Source organism: Caretta caretta, chromosome 8, assembly GCF_965140235.1.
Source record: "Caretta caretta isolate rCarCar2 chromosome 8, rCarCar1.hap1, whole genome shotgun sequence".
NCBI lineage: Eukaryota > Metazoa > Chordata > Testudines > Cheloniidae > Caretta > Caretta caretta.
Window position 1 is genome coordinate 75,928,918 of NC_134213.1, and position 18,692 is coordinate 75,947,609.

The following is an 18,692-nucleotide window of genomic DNA, read 5'->3' on the forward strand; positions in this document are numbered from 1 at the left end:
CAAAGTGTTTATGAGCTGTTGCAGCATGATGGAGGAGTACTGTGGTGTGGTATTTTACCTTTTGAGGGTTACAACCTCTGGCTGTGAGCATGGAAGGGAGACAGCATGAAATAGAGCCTGTTGTGACAAGGAAAAGAGGAAGTGGAAGCTATTCTTCAGCCAGTGAAGGAAAGGTCTCCATGGGGAAGATGATAGAGTGGAGATGGATTTAAAGCAAAGCCAGGACATATATACAAAGGGGAGGATATAATTAAACAGATGGTGACATTTGGAGAAAGGGTTTGGAGGAACAGAAATAAAAGGTAAAATTAGAGCATTAAGGACCTGGTTGAACAATGAGTATGTCCAGCTCCCATGCAATGCAAGTCCAAACTAGGAAACAGAAGCCACCCAGAATTTTTCTGTGGCCTTATGCAGACATACTTATTACTGTGCTGGGCCTTAGAGAAAAAGGAGTAGTAGGGAGAAGTAGCTTAAAGAATTAGAAGAAGAAAAGGTGATAGGAGTAAAGATGCTAATGGGAATACGATGCAATAGTCATTTAGCTAAAAATACAGAAGTAGACCAAGTAAAAGTGTGCTTGGGTATTCAATATGCAGAGCTTGGCAGTCTCTGTCAGTGAGAACAGGAAGCCGCCTATGAGAAAGACATCTTTAAGTAAAGACATTGTCTGAAGCAGGATGCTTTAACTTCTGAAAACCCTGAGCAAGTTTTAGTATTAAAACTGACTTTCTCACACAGCCTTTATGCTGATGCAGAAGAAAATAGTTTTAAAGACTCCTGTGAGAAGACTGGAAGTTCTGGGGAAATTTGATTTTTAGATACTTACAAAGAAACAAATATGAAGCAAATGTAAAGGTAGGGAAATTGGTGAGATATTGTAGTGAACTGTCTTGTATATGTGTTTACCACTTTGTGCTAGCAGGACGGCATCAGATTCTCTCAGCTGTCTGCCACAGACTGTGCTAGCAGATAACAGATTCTTTAAGAGGTAGCGAGAGTTGTGCTTTTGGAGGGAGGAGGATCTGAGATCTGTCCCTGCTGTTACCATGTGGTTCAGAACAGCCATAGTGTTTAGCATAGTGACAGCCATCTAGGAACTTCATGTTTATGTGTTTTGTTTTGGTTTTTTTTACATTGTGTTTTCTATTTGTATTGTTATGTAGATTCAATTTTTCATATATCAAAATACACAGGTTTACTGAATGTTTCTAAGATACAAATTAAAACTCGGCAATTAATTCAGTCTCTCTGCTCCGTAATAGTCTTCATCATTGTATAGGTTTCAGTCTCTCTCTCTAGCTCCATTAACATGTAGAATACATGTTTTTCTTGACTTGAATAGGTGGTGATTGCACCTTGATTATTGTTTTTTGTCCTCTTAAATCTGATCCTTGTCTGTGGTCATTAGACATTTCTTCTTGATTAGGACCACAGGCCTTACTGCAACAGACCTAAATTAAAAGGATCCTCTTGTCTGTGCCTTCTTGACTGAAAAATCCTCACTGGACTGGGCTCTAGATGCTCTTCCTTGGCACTCTCTCTTATAGTTGGAAGGTTGTCTCACATCTCTGGGATGGTGTGCATGAAATCCTCACAAGTAACACAAGATTTATTAAGAATAAGCAGAGACAATTGAATTCAAACAAGTAAATAGCATGCACAATGTATCTAGTTTTATACTCTGCTTAACTAATCTAGGTGTATTCCCTTTGTGTCATTTTAGGAAAATAGCAGTATTTTGCTTTTCTGCACTGTTTTTTTTGAGGTCTAGTTGGTCTCTGAGACCCTTTTTGGCAGCCAGTGTTGGAGATGCAAATTCTGCTCTTGGATGTTTCATGTCATCCTCTCTCACTCTTCCTCACTGGGATCCTTCAGTTATCACAGTTTTGATTTGCTCTCCTGTGACCTTGCTCACAAAAGTAGTTATCCAGGTGTACCCTCGTGGGGATGAGTCTCTTGGAAATGTCTCTTGTCTCAACTCCATTTGCTACTGTAGTTGAACAGTTTAGGTTCCTGTTTTTCTGTACATTTTTCACATCTTAATTCAAAGCAGTCATCCCTCCCACTTAGTGGGCTGTCTGTTCTTTGTGCTAACCACCAGACTTTCACATGTTAATCTTGCTGACAGTAGCTTTCAACCTACAGCTGGATTGCTTTGTTTGTGTTAGAGTTTAAACAGAAAGGACTCATCATTTTAAAAGTAATTTTCTCAATATTCATTCTGTTCTATAGCAAATATGGATTTGCTATGAGTCGCACCATACACGCATTTAACTTACATGAATTCAACTATATGTGCTTGTCAAAAAAAAAAAAAAAAAAAAAGAGAGAAAAATAACAAGATACCTGTAAATAGTGCGGGCAATTGCGCCCACCATCCCATTCAATGATCATATGCCTCGGAGTGAGCATGAGATGGGAGACATGAATCTGCTGTTCCCTCAGTCAGTCTCAGTTCCTATGTGCCTTTCATAGTGTGAGCATCTTGCTGCGCTGAGTGTGATTCTAGTGTTTAAAGATACTGTACATATTTTTCGTACAACATGACCCCTAAATGCAAGCCAACTACTTCATCTGGTGCTCAACTGAAGAAACAGTGATCTGTTCCAACGCAGGAGGAATAACTGGCGGTATGTCGGTCTCCAGCGTGGTGCGTAAATGTGGCCGCAACAAATCTAGCATCCGTGCCATCAAGATTCGAGAGAGAGCAATTCGTCAAGCCGTGGCATCAAGTGCTCCAATAACTGCTAAGGTGACGAACCAGGTGCGTGATAAGACTTTAGTGAAGACTGAAAAAGCATTAAACTTATGGCTGGAAGACATGAACTGTAAACATGTGCCTATCGATGGCAACACGTTGCGAGAAAAGGCTCTTAGCCTCTCTGTGCTGTTCCAACCTCCCACCAAAGAGGGACAGCTTTCTGATGAGAAGGAATTCAAAGCCAGCCAAGGTTGGCTTAACAGTTTTTTAGGAACCGCTTCAACTTCAAAAACGTGCAGACTACTGGTGAAGCTGCATCTGTGAATGAAGAGGCGGCAAAGGCCTACCCCGAACAATTAAAGAAAATCAGAGAAGAAAAGGACTATCTTCCGGAACAAGTTTTTAATGCTGACGAGACTGGGCTCTTCTGGAAAAAAAAAATGCCCAACCGCACTTACACTTCAAAATCAGAAAGACAAGCCCCTAGCTTCAAAGCAGCTAAAGACAGTGTGACACTGTTTTGTGGCAATGTGTCTGGGCATTTAATAAAGCCGGGCTTGCTCTACAAGCTGCAAATCCCTGTGCTGTAAAAGGCAAGAACAAAAAATCTCCTGCCTGTGTTCTGGCAATCAAATAAAAAGGCTTGGGTGACGGCAGCATCGCTTCTGGATTGGTTCCACAAGCATTTCATTCCAGAGGTCAAATGGTACCTTAAAGAGAAGAGAAAGGACTTGACTTTTTAAAGTTTTGCTAATCGTAAACAATGCTCCTGGCCACCCTGCAGCACTCCAGTTTGCCCATAACGACATTGAAGTAGTCTTTCTCCCCCCTCGTGCCCCCCCCCAATACCACCTCCATCTTCCAACCTCTCGACCAAGGCATGATTCGCTGTTTCAAGGCCACGTACACGAGGCTTACGTTCTCATGGATACGTAGCAGTATGGATGCTGATCCCAATCTTAATGTGATGGAGTGTTGGAAGTCCTTCAACATTGCCAGTTACATCCATTGAATGTTTAATATAAGTGATGCAATCAAGCCTGAAACAGTCAATGCATGTTGGTGAAACCTATGGAAAGAATGTGTGAATGATTTTTAACAGTTTCCCGACCATTGACAAAGAAGTGAAACACATTGTTCAGGTGGCCAGGCAAGTGGGTAGTGATGGCTTCGTCAACATCCTTGAGGAAGAAATTGAAGAATGAATTGAGAGCCATAGAGAAACATTGACTAACGAAGAGTTAGTCTTCAGTTTGGAATTCTCTGTCAGCTCAGCTCTGTTCTGTTCTATCACCCAGTTTGTGGGGGTTATTTTTAAGACCTTACATTGCTTTATAGTAATCTATTGGTGGTTGCTGAGGTATCTTCTGTCATTTTGTATTTTGAGAAGGCTGCTAGTGAAATAAAATATATTTGCTTTATTTGATTGAACGTTATCAGCGTTCCAGTTCCCTTCTTGCTGACTTCAGATTCTTAGGTCTGGTCTTCACTACGAGGTTAGGTCGAATTTAGATGCGTTAGGTCGATTTTATAAGCAATGCGGCTGCACAACCAACCCCTTCCACCGACCTAAAGGCCTCTTAAAATCAACTGCTATGCTCCTCCCCAACGAGAGGAGTAGTGCTAAAATCAACCTTCCTGGGTCGAGTTTGGGGTAGTGCAGACACAGCGCTGTCTAATTCGATGGTGTTGGCCTCCAGGAGCCATCCCAGATCATAGGCACTGACTTCCCCTCTGCCCTATGGGTGCTCGACTCCTGCCCTACCCCTGGCCTTGCCCCTGCCCCGCCTCTCTTCTCGGCCCCCATTCCACCCCTTCCCCTCAGTCCCTGCCCCACCCCGCCTTTTCCAACCCCAGCCCTGCCCCTTTTCTGCTCCCATTCCACCACCTTCCCCCAAATCCCCACCCCACCCTGTCTCTTCTCCGACTCCTCCCCTGAGCGCACCACGTCCCCGCTCCTCCCCCTCCCTCATGGAAAGTCCTAAGCGCCTCCAAACATCTGTTAGGTGGCAGGAAGTGCTGGGAGGGAGGGGGAAGAGCAGGGACGTGGTGCACTGGGGGTGAGGAGAAGGAGGCGAGGAGGGGGGAGCTTCCTACCACCATTCTGCACTTGCTCAGCCTATAGTTGAACTGCTCCTTACTGCTGTCCAGGCTGCCTGTGTACGGCTTTATGAGCCTTGAGAGCAGGAGGCAGGCTGGGTCTCCAAGGATAACTATTGGCATTTCAACATCCCCAATGGTAATTTTTTGGTCTGGGAAGAAAGTCCCTTCTTGCAGCTTTTCAAACAGCCTGGAGTTCCGAAAGATGCGAGCATCATGCACCTTTCCCAACTTTCCCACGTTGATGTTGGTGAAACGTCCCTTGTGATCCACTAGTGCTTGCAGCACCCTTGAGAAGTTCCCCTTGCAGTTTATGTACTATTTGGCAAGGAGGTGCAGTGCCAAGATCAGGATATGCATTCTATCTTTCACCCCACTTCAATTAGGGAACCCCATTGCAGCAAAGCCATCCACTATGACCTGCACATTTCCCAGAGTCACTACCCTTGTTAGCAGAAGGTTATTGATTGCCTTGGCTACTTGGATCACAGCAGCCCCCATGGTAGATTTGCCCACTCCGAATTGATTCCTAACTGACTGGTAGGAGTCAGGCATTGCAAGCTTCCACAGGGCTATCACCACTCGCTTCTCAACTATCAGGGCAGGTCTCATCTTGGTATTCCTGCACTTCAGGGCGGCTGGAAAGCAACTCACAAAGTTCCATGAAAGTGGCCTTACGCCCACAAAAGTTGCGCAGCCACTGGGAATCATCCCATACCCGCCACACTATGCGGTCCCTCCAGTCTGTGCTTGTTTGCCAGGCCCAGAATCGGCGTTCCACTGTATCAGCCTGCCCCACTTCTGCCATGATGTCCTAATTGTCACAGCCCATGCTTTCAGGAATGTCTGTGTCTATGTCCTCCTCACAGTCTTCCTCGTGCTGGCGGCTCCTAGCCAGGCTCTGTACATACTGCAGGATAATGTGCAAGGTGTTCACAATGCTCACAACAGCAGTGTGCAGCTGAGCGGGCTCCATGCTCGTCATACTATGGCGTCTGCATGGATAACCCAGGAAAAAAGGCGCGAAATGACTGTTTGCCGTTGCTTTCAAGGAGGGAGGGAAAAAGGGAGGAGAAACTGATGACATGTACCCCAAACCACCCGTGACAATGTTTTTGCCCCATCAGGCATTGGGAGCTTAACCCAGAATTCCAGTCAGGAGCGGGGACTGTGGAATAGCTACCGAAAGTGCACCACTCAGTGAGTCGATGCTAGCCACAGTATTGAGGACACGCTCCGCTGACCTACTGCGCTTAGTGGGGACATACACAATCGACTGTCCAAAATTGTTTTCTAAAGATTGACTTCTATAAAATTGATCTAATTTTATAGTGTAATTTCATGCCCTTATTCTGGGCAGCTAGCTGCTTGAAAGAGAGCCAGTATAGGGTAGGGGCATTCTACTTTCTCTTGTAAAAGTATATTATGTTAGTTGTAGGTTTAGGGGTTTTTGTGTTTACTCTAACAAATGTTTTAGTTTCAGGATCTTTCAAATGGTTTTCGAGTTTGTGGTGCCAATTTAGAAATGCAAGTCAGAGTTGCTGTGTTACTTATAAACTGTGTGTGGGCAACTCCTCTCATGATATTCTTAAGATTGGGTAATATATCTTCTGACTTCAGTGACCCAAAGAAATTTGCATACTTAAAATAAATTTACTTGAGACCATATGGGCGTCTTCTGGGCTTCAGCAGGACTCCAATTCTAGCTGTGTCCTTCTGTTTGGAACAGGACATAGCTGGTATGATTATTTTGGGAGGATGGACAAGGTAGAAAAACGAAAGGGGAAAAGATTAGTTATGTGCTTAGTGTCCCTTTTGGTACTTAGGATATTCAGCAGTGTAAAATATACTTGTATAATTCTCTAAGAAATATCTCTGTTTTGTTAGATATGATACAAAAAAGATATAATTTTAAATAGATGAGGACATTTCTGTAAGACATATTTCTATTAAAATGTATTTTTTTCTCTCAGTAGGCAATTAAAAGTCTGGAAGACTTGATTTCAAAGCATATACCACTGATTTCAAAGGAAGCATGTCTACATGAAGAGCTACAAAAGGAGTTGATTTGAGAAGACCCAGTGTTGCAAAAATGACTTCAAGTTGTGTGATTCCAGTGTTTGCTTTGATGATTTTGTGTTTAGCAGCTGCAGGTAGGTGGCATTATGTAAATCATGTGTGCATTGTAACTCATTGTGTGCATTTGGAATTATTGATCAAAAATAGATGTTCATGCTAGAAGAATTTAGGTCAGCTAAGACTCATGTAGAATCTAATTGCAGATATAAAGCAATAATGTATTATTGTGATAGTACTTTCTGGTATGAGTATTTGATGAGAAATAACTGCTTCTGTAATGGAGCCCTCTTACTTATGGTTGCTGTTAGACTCTAAATTATTTTCAAATAGTTAATATTCACTGGCATTCATTCTGTTATAATTTTGTCTATATAGGATTTCTAAGATGCTTTACTGATTTATTATGTCAGTGGCAATATTTATGGTAATCCCTATGACCAAGACTCGAAAAAATTGTCTTGTCCAGGGCCAGTAGGAATCTGTGTGGGTGAGTGCTATCAACTTCTGCAGAATCTAAGCTTTCATTTAAAAAAGAATTAAGTTTCTGGGTTTTGAAGAAATCTTTCCAAACGTGGACTAATTGTAAACAGTGCATCAATGTCTTCCTAAGTCTGCAGAGAGACAGCTCCTGTGCTGTTGCCACTGTTAGTGTGTGTCTTCATTGGTGGTTAGCCTGGTTGGTTGGCACCTGGGTCTGAGCAATCAGATTAGTCTAGTCCAGTTGCAAGCATCCCCTCAACGAAGTTCTACTTATGTTACTGTGTCCTCACTGTTTCTGCACTTGCCCATGTGTGTTTGGGGGCATATCCCATGGTCCTTTGTACTGCAGTGTTCTAGGATTCTTTCCCAGTCAGTTGTCTCAATTGCAGGAGAACTGGTCTGTCATTGGCGGGGGAATTAGGAACTATCAACACTTGAGTAATTTTTTTTTTTATTTTTGCCTGTGTTCCAACTGCAAAATTTGCTGGTTCCAGACTGAGTTGAAACAGGCTCTAACTAACCCCCCTCAGCTGTTTAAGATAGCCCAGGTTTAAAGCACCTCCTAATCTGGTTAGAGGTTTTTCTGTGTGGATGGTGGGGAGAGGTTGGGCTAAAACCCAGGGAAGACATACCCTTATGAGACATGGCAGCTGTGCTCTCAGGGTGACCATCTTTGCAGGTATCCCAGGATGAGAGGACAGATGGTCAGTCACCCAGTGCATGTGTGGGAGGATCCTGCCAAAACGACCTTGTCACCCCAGCAGAGTACACTGGAGGAAGGATGTTCTTGCTAATCAAAAAGAAGATTTGGTGTGCAAACTGAGAATAAATTCATCTGTTGGTGGGATGGAGTAGGTTGGGGCAAATTAAGCCAGTCAGGGCTTTGGTTAGGGTTGGGGTTGGCAGGCTCCCTAAGCTAGAGTTTTGGGTTGGAGCCAGTAAGTATCCCCAAGCTGGGGTTAGGGTTGGGGCCAATAAGGATCTTTGAGACTGTGTCTTTATATGTTTTTACAGCGCCTAGTAAATGAGGCCCCAATTCTGGTTGAGACCTCTAGGCTCTCATAATACACGTGAATTACAACGTGTGGGGTGTGTGCGTGTGCGCACTGTATGTGTAGTATGAATTGGAGGTGAGGAGTTCAGTTACTTGGGAGTTCTTGGGCCTGAAGTTCCTGTAGGAGTGAGTATCTGACCAGCTCAGGCACTAGCATATTTCTGTCTGGGGAGTAGGCTTAATCCTTGGACTATTAGGTCCTGGGTAAATTTTTCAAGCCCTTTCTACAGGGTTGCTGGGGTTATGTATGGACTTAATGTTTGCAGGGTTAGGGCATATACTTGGTATGGAGAACACTGTTTATTTTAAAGGATGGCTGTAAAGACTTTTAATGGTGACTATTGTATTAAAGTTAGCAGGAGTTGTATAGACACGGGAGATACATTCCCATTTATAGGAATTGGATCTGCTCCATCTTTTGTCCCATGTAAATACTTCTCAACTAGTGTGTTACAACATCATCCAAATGCAGCAATAAAAAGATCTGAAGGTTCACGTCTCTATATAAACACACACACACACACGCATTTTCTGCAAGTGATAATCTGAAAAGTCCACTAAATTTAGGTATGTTTGAAGTTGTCCCTCCTTAGTGAGGCACCCTTTGCTTTGTGTCGTCCTCACATGCAAGAATATTGTCCAAAACTGATCACTGGGGAGTGGCAAACAGAGATGCAGCCAGTCAAAATGAGGTAGTGGGGAGACTGGACATATGACTTGTTTAAATTTGGGATGTCCTCATTGTGGAAAAGATTACCAACTTTAGAAGAGACATGTCTAAGCAATCAAGTACGTTGCCATCTGGCTTCCTTTCATCAATTACATGGAAAATAATGCTGTTTCAAGAATGCCCTCAGACCTTTAGGGACTTTGTCCAGGGCTGAGCTACACTGTAAGCATCCAGTCAGTATTAGTAACTCTGATTATTTAATAGTACTTGATGCTAAGATTCTGCAGTGATCTTAATGAGCAATATGGGATGTGTCTGTGAGCATGTTTGCATGTGGAGATGAGGATATGAGTGCCGATGTGGGATGGGGAAAAGGATAACGGCTTATTAGAGAAAATCATAACTGTTCTAAAAAGAAAGAAACCTACTTTTAAAAAAGTGCCAGTATCTAAATCTGACTTGTTGATTTTATTTCTTATTAATCGTATTGGCAATTCGTTTACATGTCTTCTGGCAAAGGGACAATTTACTAATCCAAGCATAACCAACACCCCAATGCTGATATTAACTAAGAGCACTACCAAATATAGTGATAGCAGACTCAGTATCAGTATTAAAAAGTCATTCACACCTCATGGGAATGTTGGAATATCTGTCCAACTTGAAACTTCTTTGTCGATTTATTTTTTCTCTTTTCCTTGTTTCTCTTTGCTTTTTCATGAAAGAGCAAAATTGCTATTGCCCAGGAATTTAGCAGCTGCTTTTTCCTCACTCAGAGCTTGAATCTGGAGTGGGAGAGTAGGTAGGCTAGAAATGGTTTTGTGGGATCTGTTTCCCTCTATCAAGTTGTCCTGCAATGGCTCAAGAGTATGAATACCAACCTCAGGGCAGACTGTTGAGAAGCAGGGCGCATACACCAGATTGGCTGTAAGGTCTATACTTAAATTTTACCAACCAGTTATCAAGTGTAAACTCCTCAGGCACTAACAGCCTAGCTGTGGAATCATAGGTACTCCAATCTACCTTTCACCAAGGCAAGCTTGCCTTTGTTGTAGCTAGTCCCTTACACCAAAAATCACAGCCATATTCAGGTTACTCCCAGTCTCAAGGGATAGTCACTTCTCCCAGGTCTGTTGCCCCTTAGATCTCACACAGAAAACAATCTAAAGATGTATTCACTAGGAAAAGGAAACGAGTTATTTACGAGGTTAAAGCAGGTAAACACACTCAAATGAGTTAGTCTTATGTTTCAAAAGGTAATAGAAACATCTGTAATAAGCAAGCTCCATATGTCCCTTAGGGCTAACCCAGGCTAAACACTGGGGAGGTCTTACTTTATGCGTAGAAAACCTTACCCTCCAGAGACCGAGCAGCATAGAGAGGGTTTCTCTTTGCCAGGGATTTTTATTCCCTTTTCCCCCTTCTCTGAACTACCAGCTTAGCTGGCGGGAGAAATTCATTTGCACATCTCCTCACTATGGGACTGGATGAGAGTAATCAACAGTCTTTTTGTCCTCTTACATGAACTATTATAGAACATCAGGTGCTGGTGGGCCTTCTCTGCGGGGCTGGCCAGCATTTCACACTAATGAATGTCTCTCTCCTATCTGCTGATTTCCATAACTGCAGAGGCTTACAATACAAATGGTCCTATATTATGTTGAAGTATGGGATACAGAGGTCATAAGTGAGATTAATGCATGCAGCAACTCACAAGCATTCCATGAAGTCTAAATACATTCTTAGAACTGTAATACCTGTTTTAACAGTAACACCACACAGGTGAGCTAGACTGTTCCAGTTATGTACTAGTCAGTGTTCAGTTGAGGCATGGCAACCTTGGCATATGCTAACACCCTCCTGTGGCTTTTTCTGCCTTCGCCATTCATCTGTCTATGCCAGGATAACTTCCAAACCAACTGATTTTCATGTCACTTACAGAGGAGTTTGCAGGTTAGAAATGAGACCCACGAGCAGGTGCTTTTATGAAACAAAAATAATGTTTTCAGTCAAATATCCCTTAGAATAATTAAAATTAAGGGGAAAGATCTATAGAAATAGACTATATTTTTTAAAATAGAGCTTTCTAAGAGGTTTTCCGTGGGCAGCACTGAGCCTTTAGAGCTATAATATCAAATAGTGTTTTTTAAATATAAAGATATAGTATTATGGTGCTGGTAGGAAAAACTGTAGGCAAGACAGAGGTTTTCCATACGTATGTGCCCAAAGGAACAACATGGCAAAGAAGCATAATGTATCTCTGCTATGAGAGTGTCAGTGGCATAAGCTGGCTCGTGAAATCATTAGGGGCTCTATACTGAGAGAGTTTTTTCAGGCTTGGGTCCTTTATGTTCAGTTCTTCCTGATAGCAGAAATATAAATAAGAAATATATTGGTAAAAGTATTTCCCTTTGTCCCTGTGGTGAAGGATAAGTGAGGCAGGGGGCAGCATGCCACCTCCCTGAGGAGATATCTGGTACACACTGAATTTTTTCCCCAGCTAGAGTTTCTCTGCCCTTATAGTGTTCTTAAATGGTGAAGTTGCATAGAAGAGGACACCTCTTTGTGAAGCACAGGAGGCCTACATTTACTTCTGTGCTGCTGACACACTTGCTGATGCTGACCTGTTTTCTCTTATTTTCAGCAGTGTTGCATTTTGGATATGGATAAAATGGGGCAATTCTAGACTGACTGACTCTGCTTAAATGACTACTGATTTTTTTCCATTCTTGCCCTGAAGGGTACCAGTGTTAATTGTGCCCCAAATGCCATGCAGGTTAGTAACATAAAAAGAAAAATGAGAAGGATGTCATGGTGTGCAGGAGAATCAATTCAGATCTAAGCTATAACACTGCATATGTTCCATGTGTTTTTCTAGCTCATAGATAGATAGTTATATAAATTTTGCAAATACTGCATTGGAATTGATCCATGTAATATCCAAGAGGGTATATACCCATTTCTGGATCCCTTTTTACTACCCAGATGTGTCTGTGGATGCTTACCAAAATCACACCTTACTTCTAGTTTGCAAACATTGTTTTTAATCATTTGTTTATGGTCTTTGGCTTTTAGGTAAAAGCTCTGGGAGGAAAACCTGGATTTCTGTTTAAAAAAAAAAAAAAATTATTTTTTTACCATGGAAAATCCTGGACTCCTTTGTTGAAGGCAGAGTAGTGAGTTGCTGCCAAACTACCTGGCTGTCTAAAAGAATTTTACCTTTGAAGTGAGGATAAACAAAGATCTAGCAGCCTGGAATGGATTGTAGGAACTCCACATAAATAATTACAAGTGCAAACAACACAATCTTGGATAACCTCATAAGCAAGTTTGGCTCTATAGCCTTTAGGAGTACAGCTATTCACAATGAGTTATCAGTGTGATTGGTTTCAGTCTTTGATTTAAGCCACATTTCTTTTACCATCTGGCAAATATTTGTTAGTTGGGTATATGGTGATGAAATGACTTAACAGAGGTGAACAGAAAAGAATAGATGCTGCAAACTCTGAGGGCCAAATCATCCACTAAGGTGGTTATTTATGCGAGGAGACAGAAAACTTTTTTTTTTTTTTAAAGTTTGACCTCCTGGTGTTTCCACTTTCTCGTTCAATTGGGGGGTGATTTAATCTCCTGAAAAACAAGGGGAGGTTTAGTCTCCTACATCTTATGGATCTGCAGAGGCCAGAGACATCCGTTCAGAAGCCGTGAGGCAGATTTTTTCAGCTTGTGTAAATTGTTATAACTCCATTAAAGTCCATGGCACTCTGACAATTAACACTGGCTGTACCTATACCTGTGCACTGCCTCTAGATTCTTCAGTGTTTGGTAGTGCCCCTTCCCCTGTGCCAAATTGGCACAGTTGTGGTCAGGAAGACAGATGGGGTTTGGAGACAGAAATGGATAGTAACTAGACAGCCAAAGACTTGTTATAGGTTCCCCGTTAGAGACTTGTTCACATATGCTGGTTCAAGCTGCCCTTTAAGATTTTTAGCTAAAAAACTGCCTTTCTTCCTAAATTGGTTCTCAACATCCCTTTTTTAAATTGCTTCATTAGTTCTTCTAAATAACCTCATACTTGAGAAGCACTTTGCTTGCTTGCTGTTTACTTTCTCAAGTCCCGTTGGATACGACACTCCATCTTTGGTAAGGTTGCCTGCATTTATGTGAACACGAATCTTGGATCTGAGCCCCCATCACTGTGGTGATGGGCCACCGCAGAAATGTGTGTAACAGTAGGAATAAACAGTCCATATCTTGCCATCCTTCTTTCAAGAGGAACTTCCCGCTGTCCCTATATGCTGTAGTTGCAGAAGCAATCCAGGCCTCAATAGAGTCTAACACAGTGGTTTCCAAACTGGGGTTCGCAGAACGTTACAGGGGGTTTACCAGAAAAATTTCACTAATGGCAGCCAGAGGACCCCAGGCATTGGAGGCAGCAGGTGGGACCCAGTTGCAGGGCAGACAGCCTGAGCCCCAGGGAGAGCGGGGCAGGGCAGTTGGGGCTGGCAGCCCGAGCCCTGCCTCAGTCAGTGGGGGAGCCAGCCGCCCAAACCCCAGTGCTCTGCATGGGGCTGGCAGCCCAAGCCCCAGGAAGAGTGGGGCCAGGCAGCTGGGGCTGGCAGCCCGAGCCCCGGCGGACAGCGGGACCTGCAGCCCGAGCTCAGTGGAGCTCAGTTGACCGGGGCAGTCAACGGGATCCAGCACCAGGAGTCCCACAGAGTGCGGAGGAAAGTTAAACTTAAATCCTTGGAAATATTCATTTTTAGGAGGGAGTTCACGAGATTTCACAATTTAGTGAAAGGGGTTCGCGGGCTGTTGAAGTTTGGGAACCACTGGTCTAACAGAAAGTCCTTCCATAGTAAGGTGAAGGACACAAATTGGTGGAAAAAAATGAATAAGTTGTGAGGTAGGCAGGCATTCAGATCTTTCCTTCTTAAATGATGTGCATTACTTTGCATTTATTAACATTGAATTTCATCTGCCATTTTGTTGCCCAGGCACCCAGTTTTGTGAGATCCCTTTGTAGCTCTTCGCAGTCTGCTTTGGACTTAACTATCTTGAGTAGTTTTGTATCATCTGCAAATTTTACCACCTCACTGTTTACCCCTTTTTCCAGATCATTTATGAATATGTTGAGTAGGTCCCAGTACAGTACCCTGAGAGACACCACTATTTAACTCTCTCCATTTTCGCCTTTTATTCCTACCCTTTGTTCCCTATCTTTTAACTGGAGTGCCGGGCAGTGCTTTCAGGATCATCTGACCAGGGCCGGCTCCAGTGTTTTTGCTGCCCCAAGCGGCAAAAAAACCCGAGTCGCCGGAGAACGGGGAGGCGGAATCCTGCCCGCCGAACGGGGAGGCGGAGTGATGGTGCGGCTGCCGAATTGCCGCCGGTGACCAAAGAAGAGTCGCGTCCCCGTTGCCAAATTGCCGCTGAGCACGAAATGTGCTGTGACGGAGCGGCCACCAAATTCCCGCTGCCGCGGGCCGATTGCCACCCCAGAGCCCGGCGTCCTGCCGCCCCTTTACATTTGCTGCCCCAGGCACCTGCTTAGTTCGCTGGTGCCTGGAGCTGGCCCTGCATTTAACGATCCTTAATTTACTTTAATGACAAGCTTTTTGTTATCGTATCACTCTGCCTTTGTTTATAAACAAACTCCCTGCCACAAAGGCTGTGCTGCTCCCAGCTTCCAAACTCATCACGTATCACATTCAAGCTGCCTTGCAGTTAAGAGCTCTGTCTGGGGCTAGGATAAGTAGACCTCCCCAACGAAACTTGGTGGGGGGAGTATGAGGCTAGAGCCTTCCCTTGCCCCTCCCACCCCCACCCCAAATGGCACCCCTGCCCTTTTTCCTGATTGTTTATGAATATGTTGAATAGGACTGATCCCAGGACTGACCCCTGGGAGACACCACTATTTAACTCTCTCAATTCTGAAAACTGACCATTTATTCCTACCCTTTGTTTCCCATCTTTTAACCAGTTACCAGTCCATGAGAGGACCTACCCTCTTACCCTATGACAACTTACTTTGCTTAAAAGCCTTTGGTGAGGAACCTTGTCAAGGCTTTCTGAAAATCTGTGTTCTATTCACTGGATTCCTCCTTGTCCACATGCTTGTTGACTCCCTCAAAGAATTCTCGTAGATTGGTGAGGCATGATTTCCCTTTACAAAAAACACATTGACTCTTCCTCAACAAATTATGTTAATCTATCTGTCTGACAATTCTGTTCTGAACTAATGGCTGCTCCAATTTCAGCATTGAAGGTTTTGCTCACCTGTTTCTGTATATTTTAGTTTTCTACTCAGGTCTTCTAGACTCATTATTTTGGCATTGCCCAACTCTTTTCTTTGCACAACTTACTTGACAGAGTCAAGTCCTATCTCATTTAAGTCACTTGGAAGCAGTATTCGGCTTTCCACAAATGGTGCGAAGATTTCATCACTTGAACGATAGGGGAAGGGAACAGGGTTTCCAATTTTAGAGGAAAGAAAATTTGTGCAAAAGGAGCTAAAATTGTTCAGACAGCAGATTCATTTTCCCTTCATCAGCAAGGCTACGATATTGCAGTCTGCTCCCTTCAGGCAATCTTCTGCAATGATGGAGCTTAAGTGCAGATTCAGTGAAACACTGAATGTGTTAAGTGCTTTGCTGAATTGGAGACTTTGAGCAAACGTGAAAGTCTGGCACTTTAATTAGAGCTGACTCTAGTGGAGTTCTTCTCATAAACACCAAGCAGACCATCCGAATACTTTCCATGCTGTCAAACATCGCTTAGGGTACAAACAAGGCTCTTCCATACCTAAGTGGAATGGCTGCCTTTTGTTGCCGTAACTTTTTTTAAATATATGGCTAGGTTGTTGCCTTACTGCTCAGCCCCCAACAGGGAAGACCAGTGGATTGCTTTTCATCTGCTCCCTGTTCTTTCACCTGTCCAGGCTGGGTGTCCCTACCAGGAGTTAAAGCTCCTGCTAGCATAGCTCTCAGGGTCTACACTGCAGAAGCATGTGTTTAACTCATGGTTACCTAATCCCATTAGCTAGTTCGGTTTAAAATAGTGGTGAAAACACAACGACTAAGCTTTTAGCTCAGGCTAGACATTTGAGTTTTAGCTGATAGGGGAGCCTGAATATGAACTTGAACTGCTAATCCAAGTTAAGAGCCATGTCTTCACTGCTATTTTAACCCAAATTAGCTAATATGGTTTAGGTAACCCAAGCTAAAAAACACTTTTTTTTTGCAGTATAGGTATACCCTCAGGGTCACTGGAACAAACATGCCTTTCCACCACCTCAAGGTGCAATCCCCAGGGAAGGAAACAGAGCATGCAATGATTGAATTGTACTGTCCCACCCAACAGTATCACCCAGTACTTCTAGAGGGAAAAGCTCAGGATTACATTTCTAAAAATTGGTGTCTTTAATTGTATATTACAATTAAAGTGACATTTGTCCTTATCTTTGTCAGGAAATAGATGATCTTAAATTCTGTAATTCATTTTTTAACAAGCTCAAAATACCATGCAACCATTTCATAAATAGCATGCAAAAAATCATCTGTATATTTGAAAGAGGGCAGTGAGATGTTGTCCTTTCTTGTAGCTCCCCTTTTTTTTCCTTCTTCTCCCTGAGTAGGCTCTGATTTAGTGAAAGTTCTTTCCCTTTCCCTTCCTCATCTGTCCTTTTCTTCATCTCTCCTTCAAGTTTAAGAAATAAGAGAAATTAAGATGAAGAATGTCAAAGATCATAATTAATTAAATTAAAAATCGGCATTCTTCTCTTGCCTCAGCTCAAAGAAAGGGCCTAAGCAGTTGCCTTAATCCAGAAGTGTGCAAAGTGAGCCCATATGTGTTTTGGGACATAACTTTTTAAATTAATCTCTCTTCATACCTTCTGATTTCCTCAGCTGCCTTACTTGCTCCATCCTATGGACATCTTGAACCTGGTTACCTCATCATAATATGAGGTGCCATATTAGAGAACCATAATTTTATTCCATGTTCATGGCAGTATGCAGGAAAAAATGAACACCGGGGAGAATGACATTCCCTTTTCTCTTAGGTTATTTTCTGTGTTTTGAAATATAGTATAAATTCTTCCAGTAGAACTTCTTGAGCCTCTTCAGTAGGTCTGTCTCCATGGATCTTCTGGATAGTCTTGTTTGTTTTCTTAATGTGACCACTTAAAGATAGTCCCCATGACACGGTGTGCCCAAACAACTGACAGCCTGTAGAGCTCTGAATACTGTGTATAGAACACGCATGCTTGTCAAACAGTATAGAATGTCTGGAGGAGAAATCAGGCTACACATACAGTAATACCAAAAAGAAATTGGAATATGGTTGTAAGCGTCTTAATGAGAAATGGAGCATCTGCTGTTGGAAAAACAATCACTATCATGATGTTCTCATTAAAATTGTTATTGAGATCCCACAGTTCTTGTCTTTTCCACTGGAATAATATTTGCATGTGCCAACATTGTGCCAGATGTATGTCTTGCACTGACTTTTTGCTGTCTAGAATCTTCTTTTGTTAATGACAGAATAAATGGAATTTTAAATTCCTCAGTCCATGTATCCTAGCAAAGATGAATTTTGAGGAAAAATATATTTTAGTACAAAAATGATATTCTTCAGTTTTCTGTTATTTGAAGACATTAGGCCAGTTTCCTCCTGGGTGTAGGTTCATTTGAAGTCAGTAGAATTTAATTGGGGATTGGATTAATTTGATCCAAAATGACAATAGCCATGGTTGCATATAATTGCATGAAAGATAGTTGTACTTGTTACAATTTATGGAACGTGGAGCTATTGTTTCATTATCTATCTGGCAGCTGCTGCATTGTGGGACTTGTTAAGAAGCAGTTGTTAAAAGGGGGATTTTACCTCGCAGGATAAGTGGTAAACTGAGAATATATTTCCAGCCCTGTTAATTATGAAAAAGTAGTACACCGAAGGAGTCACGAATGAAGAAATTCAAAGCTTATGCAGCAGAAAGTTTTGTGGAATTTGCCCTTTTTCCTCTTCAAGAAACCTTACTTTCCTTGTTTGAAAAAAAAATGTGTTGTTGAGAACCAAAAGGGAGTGAAATTTTTATTTTATTATTTATTTTATTATTCTTTTCTCCACTTTTCACCTTCCTTCAGGCAGAATTTTCATTGTGATCCATTAGATTCTAAACATTTGCTTGGTGCTTATGCAGCTATAAAGGCTTTTTATTATTATTTATTGAGGAGCAAATCCAGCTTTAGTCTATATTTATTGATCCTTCCACCTCAGCCTGATTTATGAAAACCTGTTTCAACCTTGAAATCCTCTTCAAGCTACATAGACTTGTGCCTGTGTGTTGTGTTATAATTTTGCTCATTCACAGAGTGGTATACCCATTTTACTAGGGCAGCGGCTCTCAACCATTCCAGACGACTGGACCCCTTTCAGGAGACTGATTTCTCTTGCATACCCCCAAGTTGACTCACTGAAAAACTACTTGCTTACGAAATCAGACAGAACAAGACAAAAGTGTCATAGCACATTAGTACTGAAAAATTGCTTACTTTTTACTATATAATTATAAAATAAATCAATTGGAATATAAATATTGTACT

The 18,692-nt window shown here is 42.3% G+C and overlaps 1 protein-coding gene across 5 annotated transcripts in view; it reads left to right on the top strand.

The window, feature by feature from the left end:
• The window catches only part of TGFBR3 (transforming growth factor beta receptor 3), a 180,595-nt gene that overhangs the window by 15,801 nt on the left and 146,102 nt on the right, over positions 1–18,692 (top strand). For all 5 annotated transcript variants that reach the window (XM_048861633.2, XM_048861631.2, XM_048861630.2 and 2 more), the window contains exon 2: positions 6,778–6,957. In XM_048861633.2, the coding sequence (XP_048717590.1) occupies positions 6,897–6,957 (61 nt within the window). In that variant the 5' untranslated portion in view covers positions 6,778–6,896. The remainder of the gene's footprint in view (positions 1–6,777; positions 6,958–18,692) is intronic.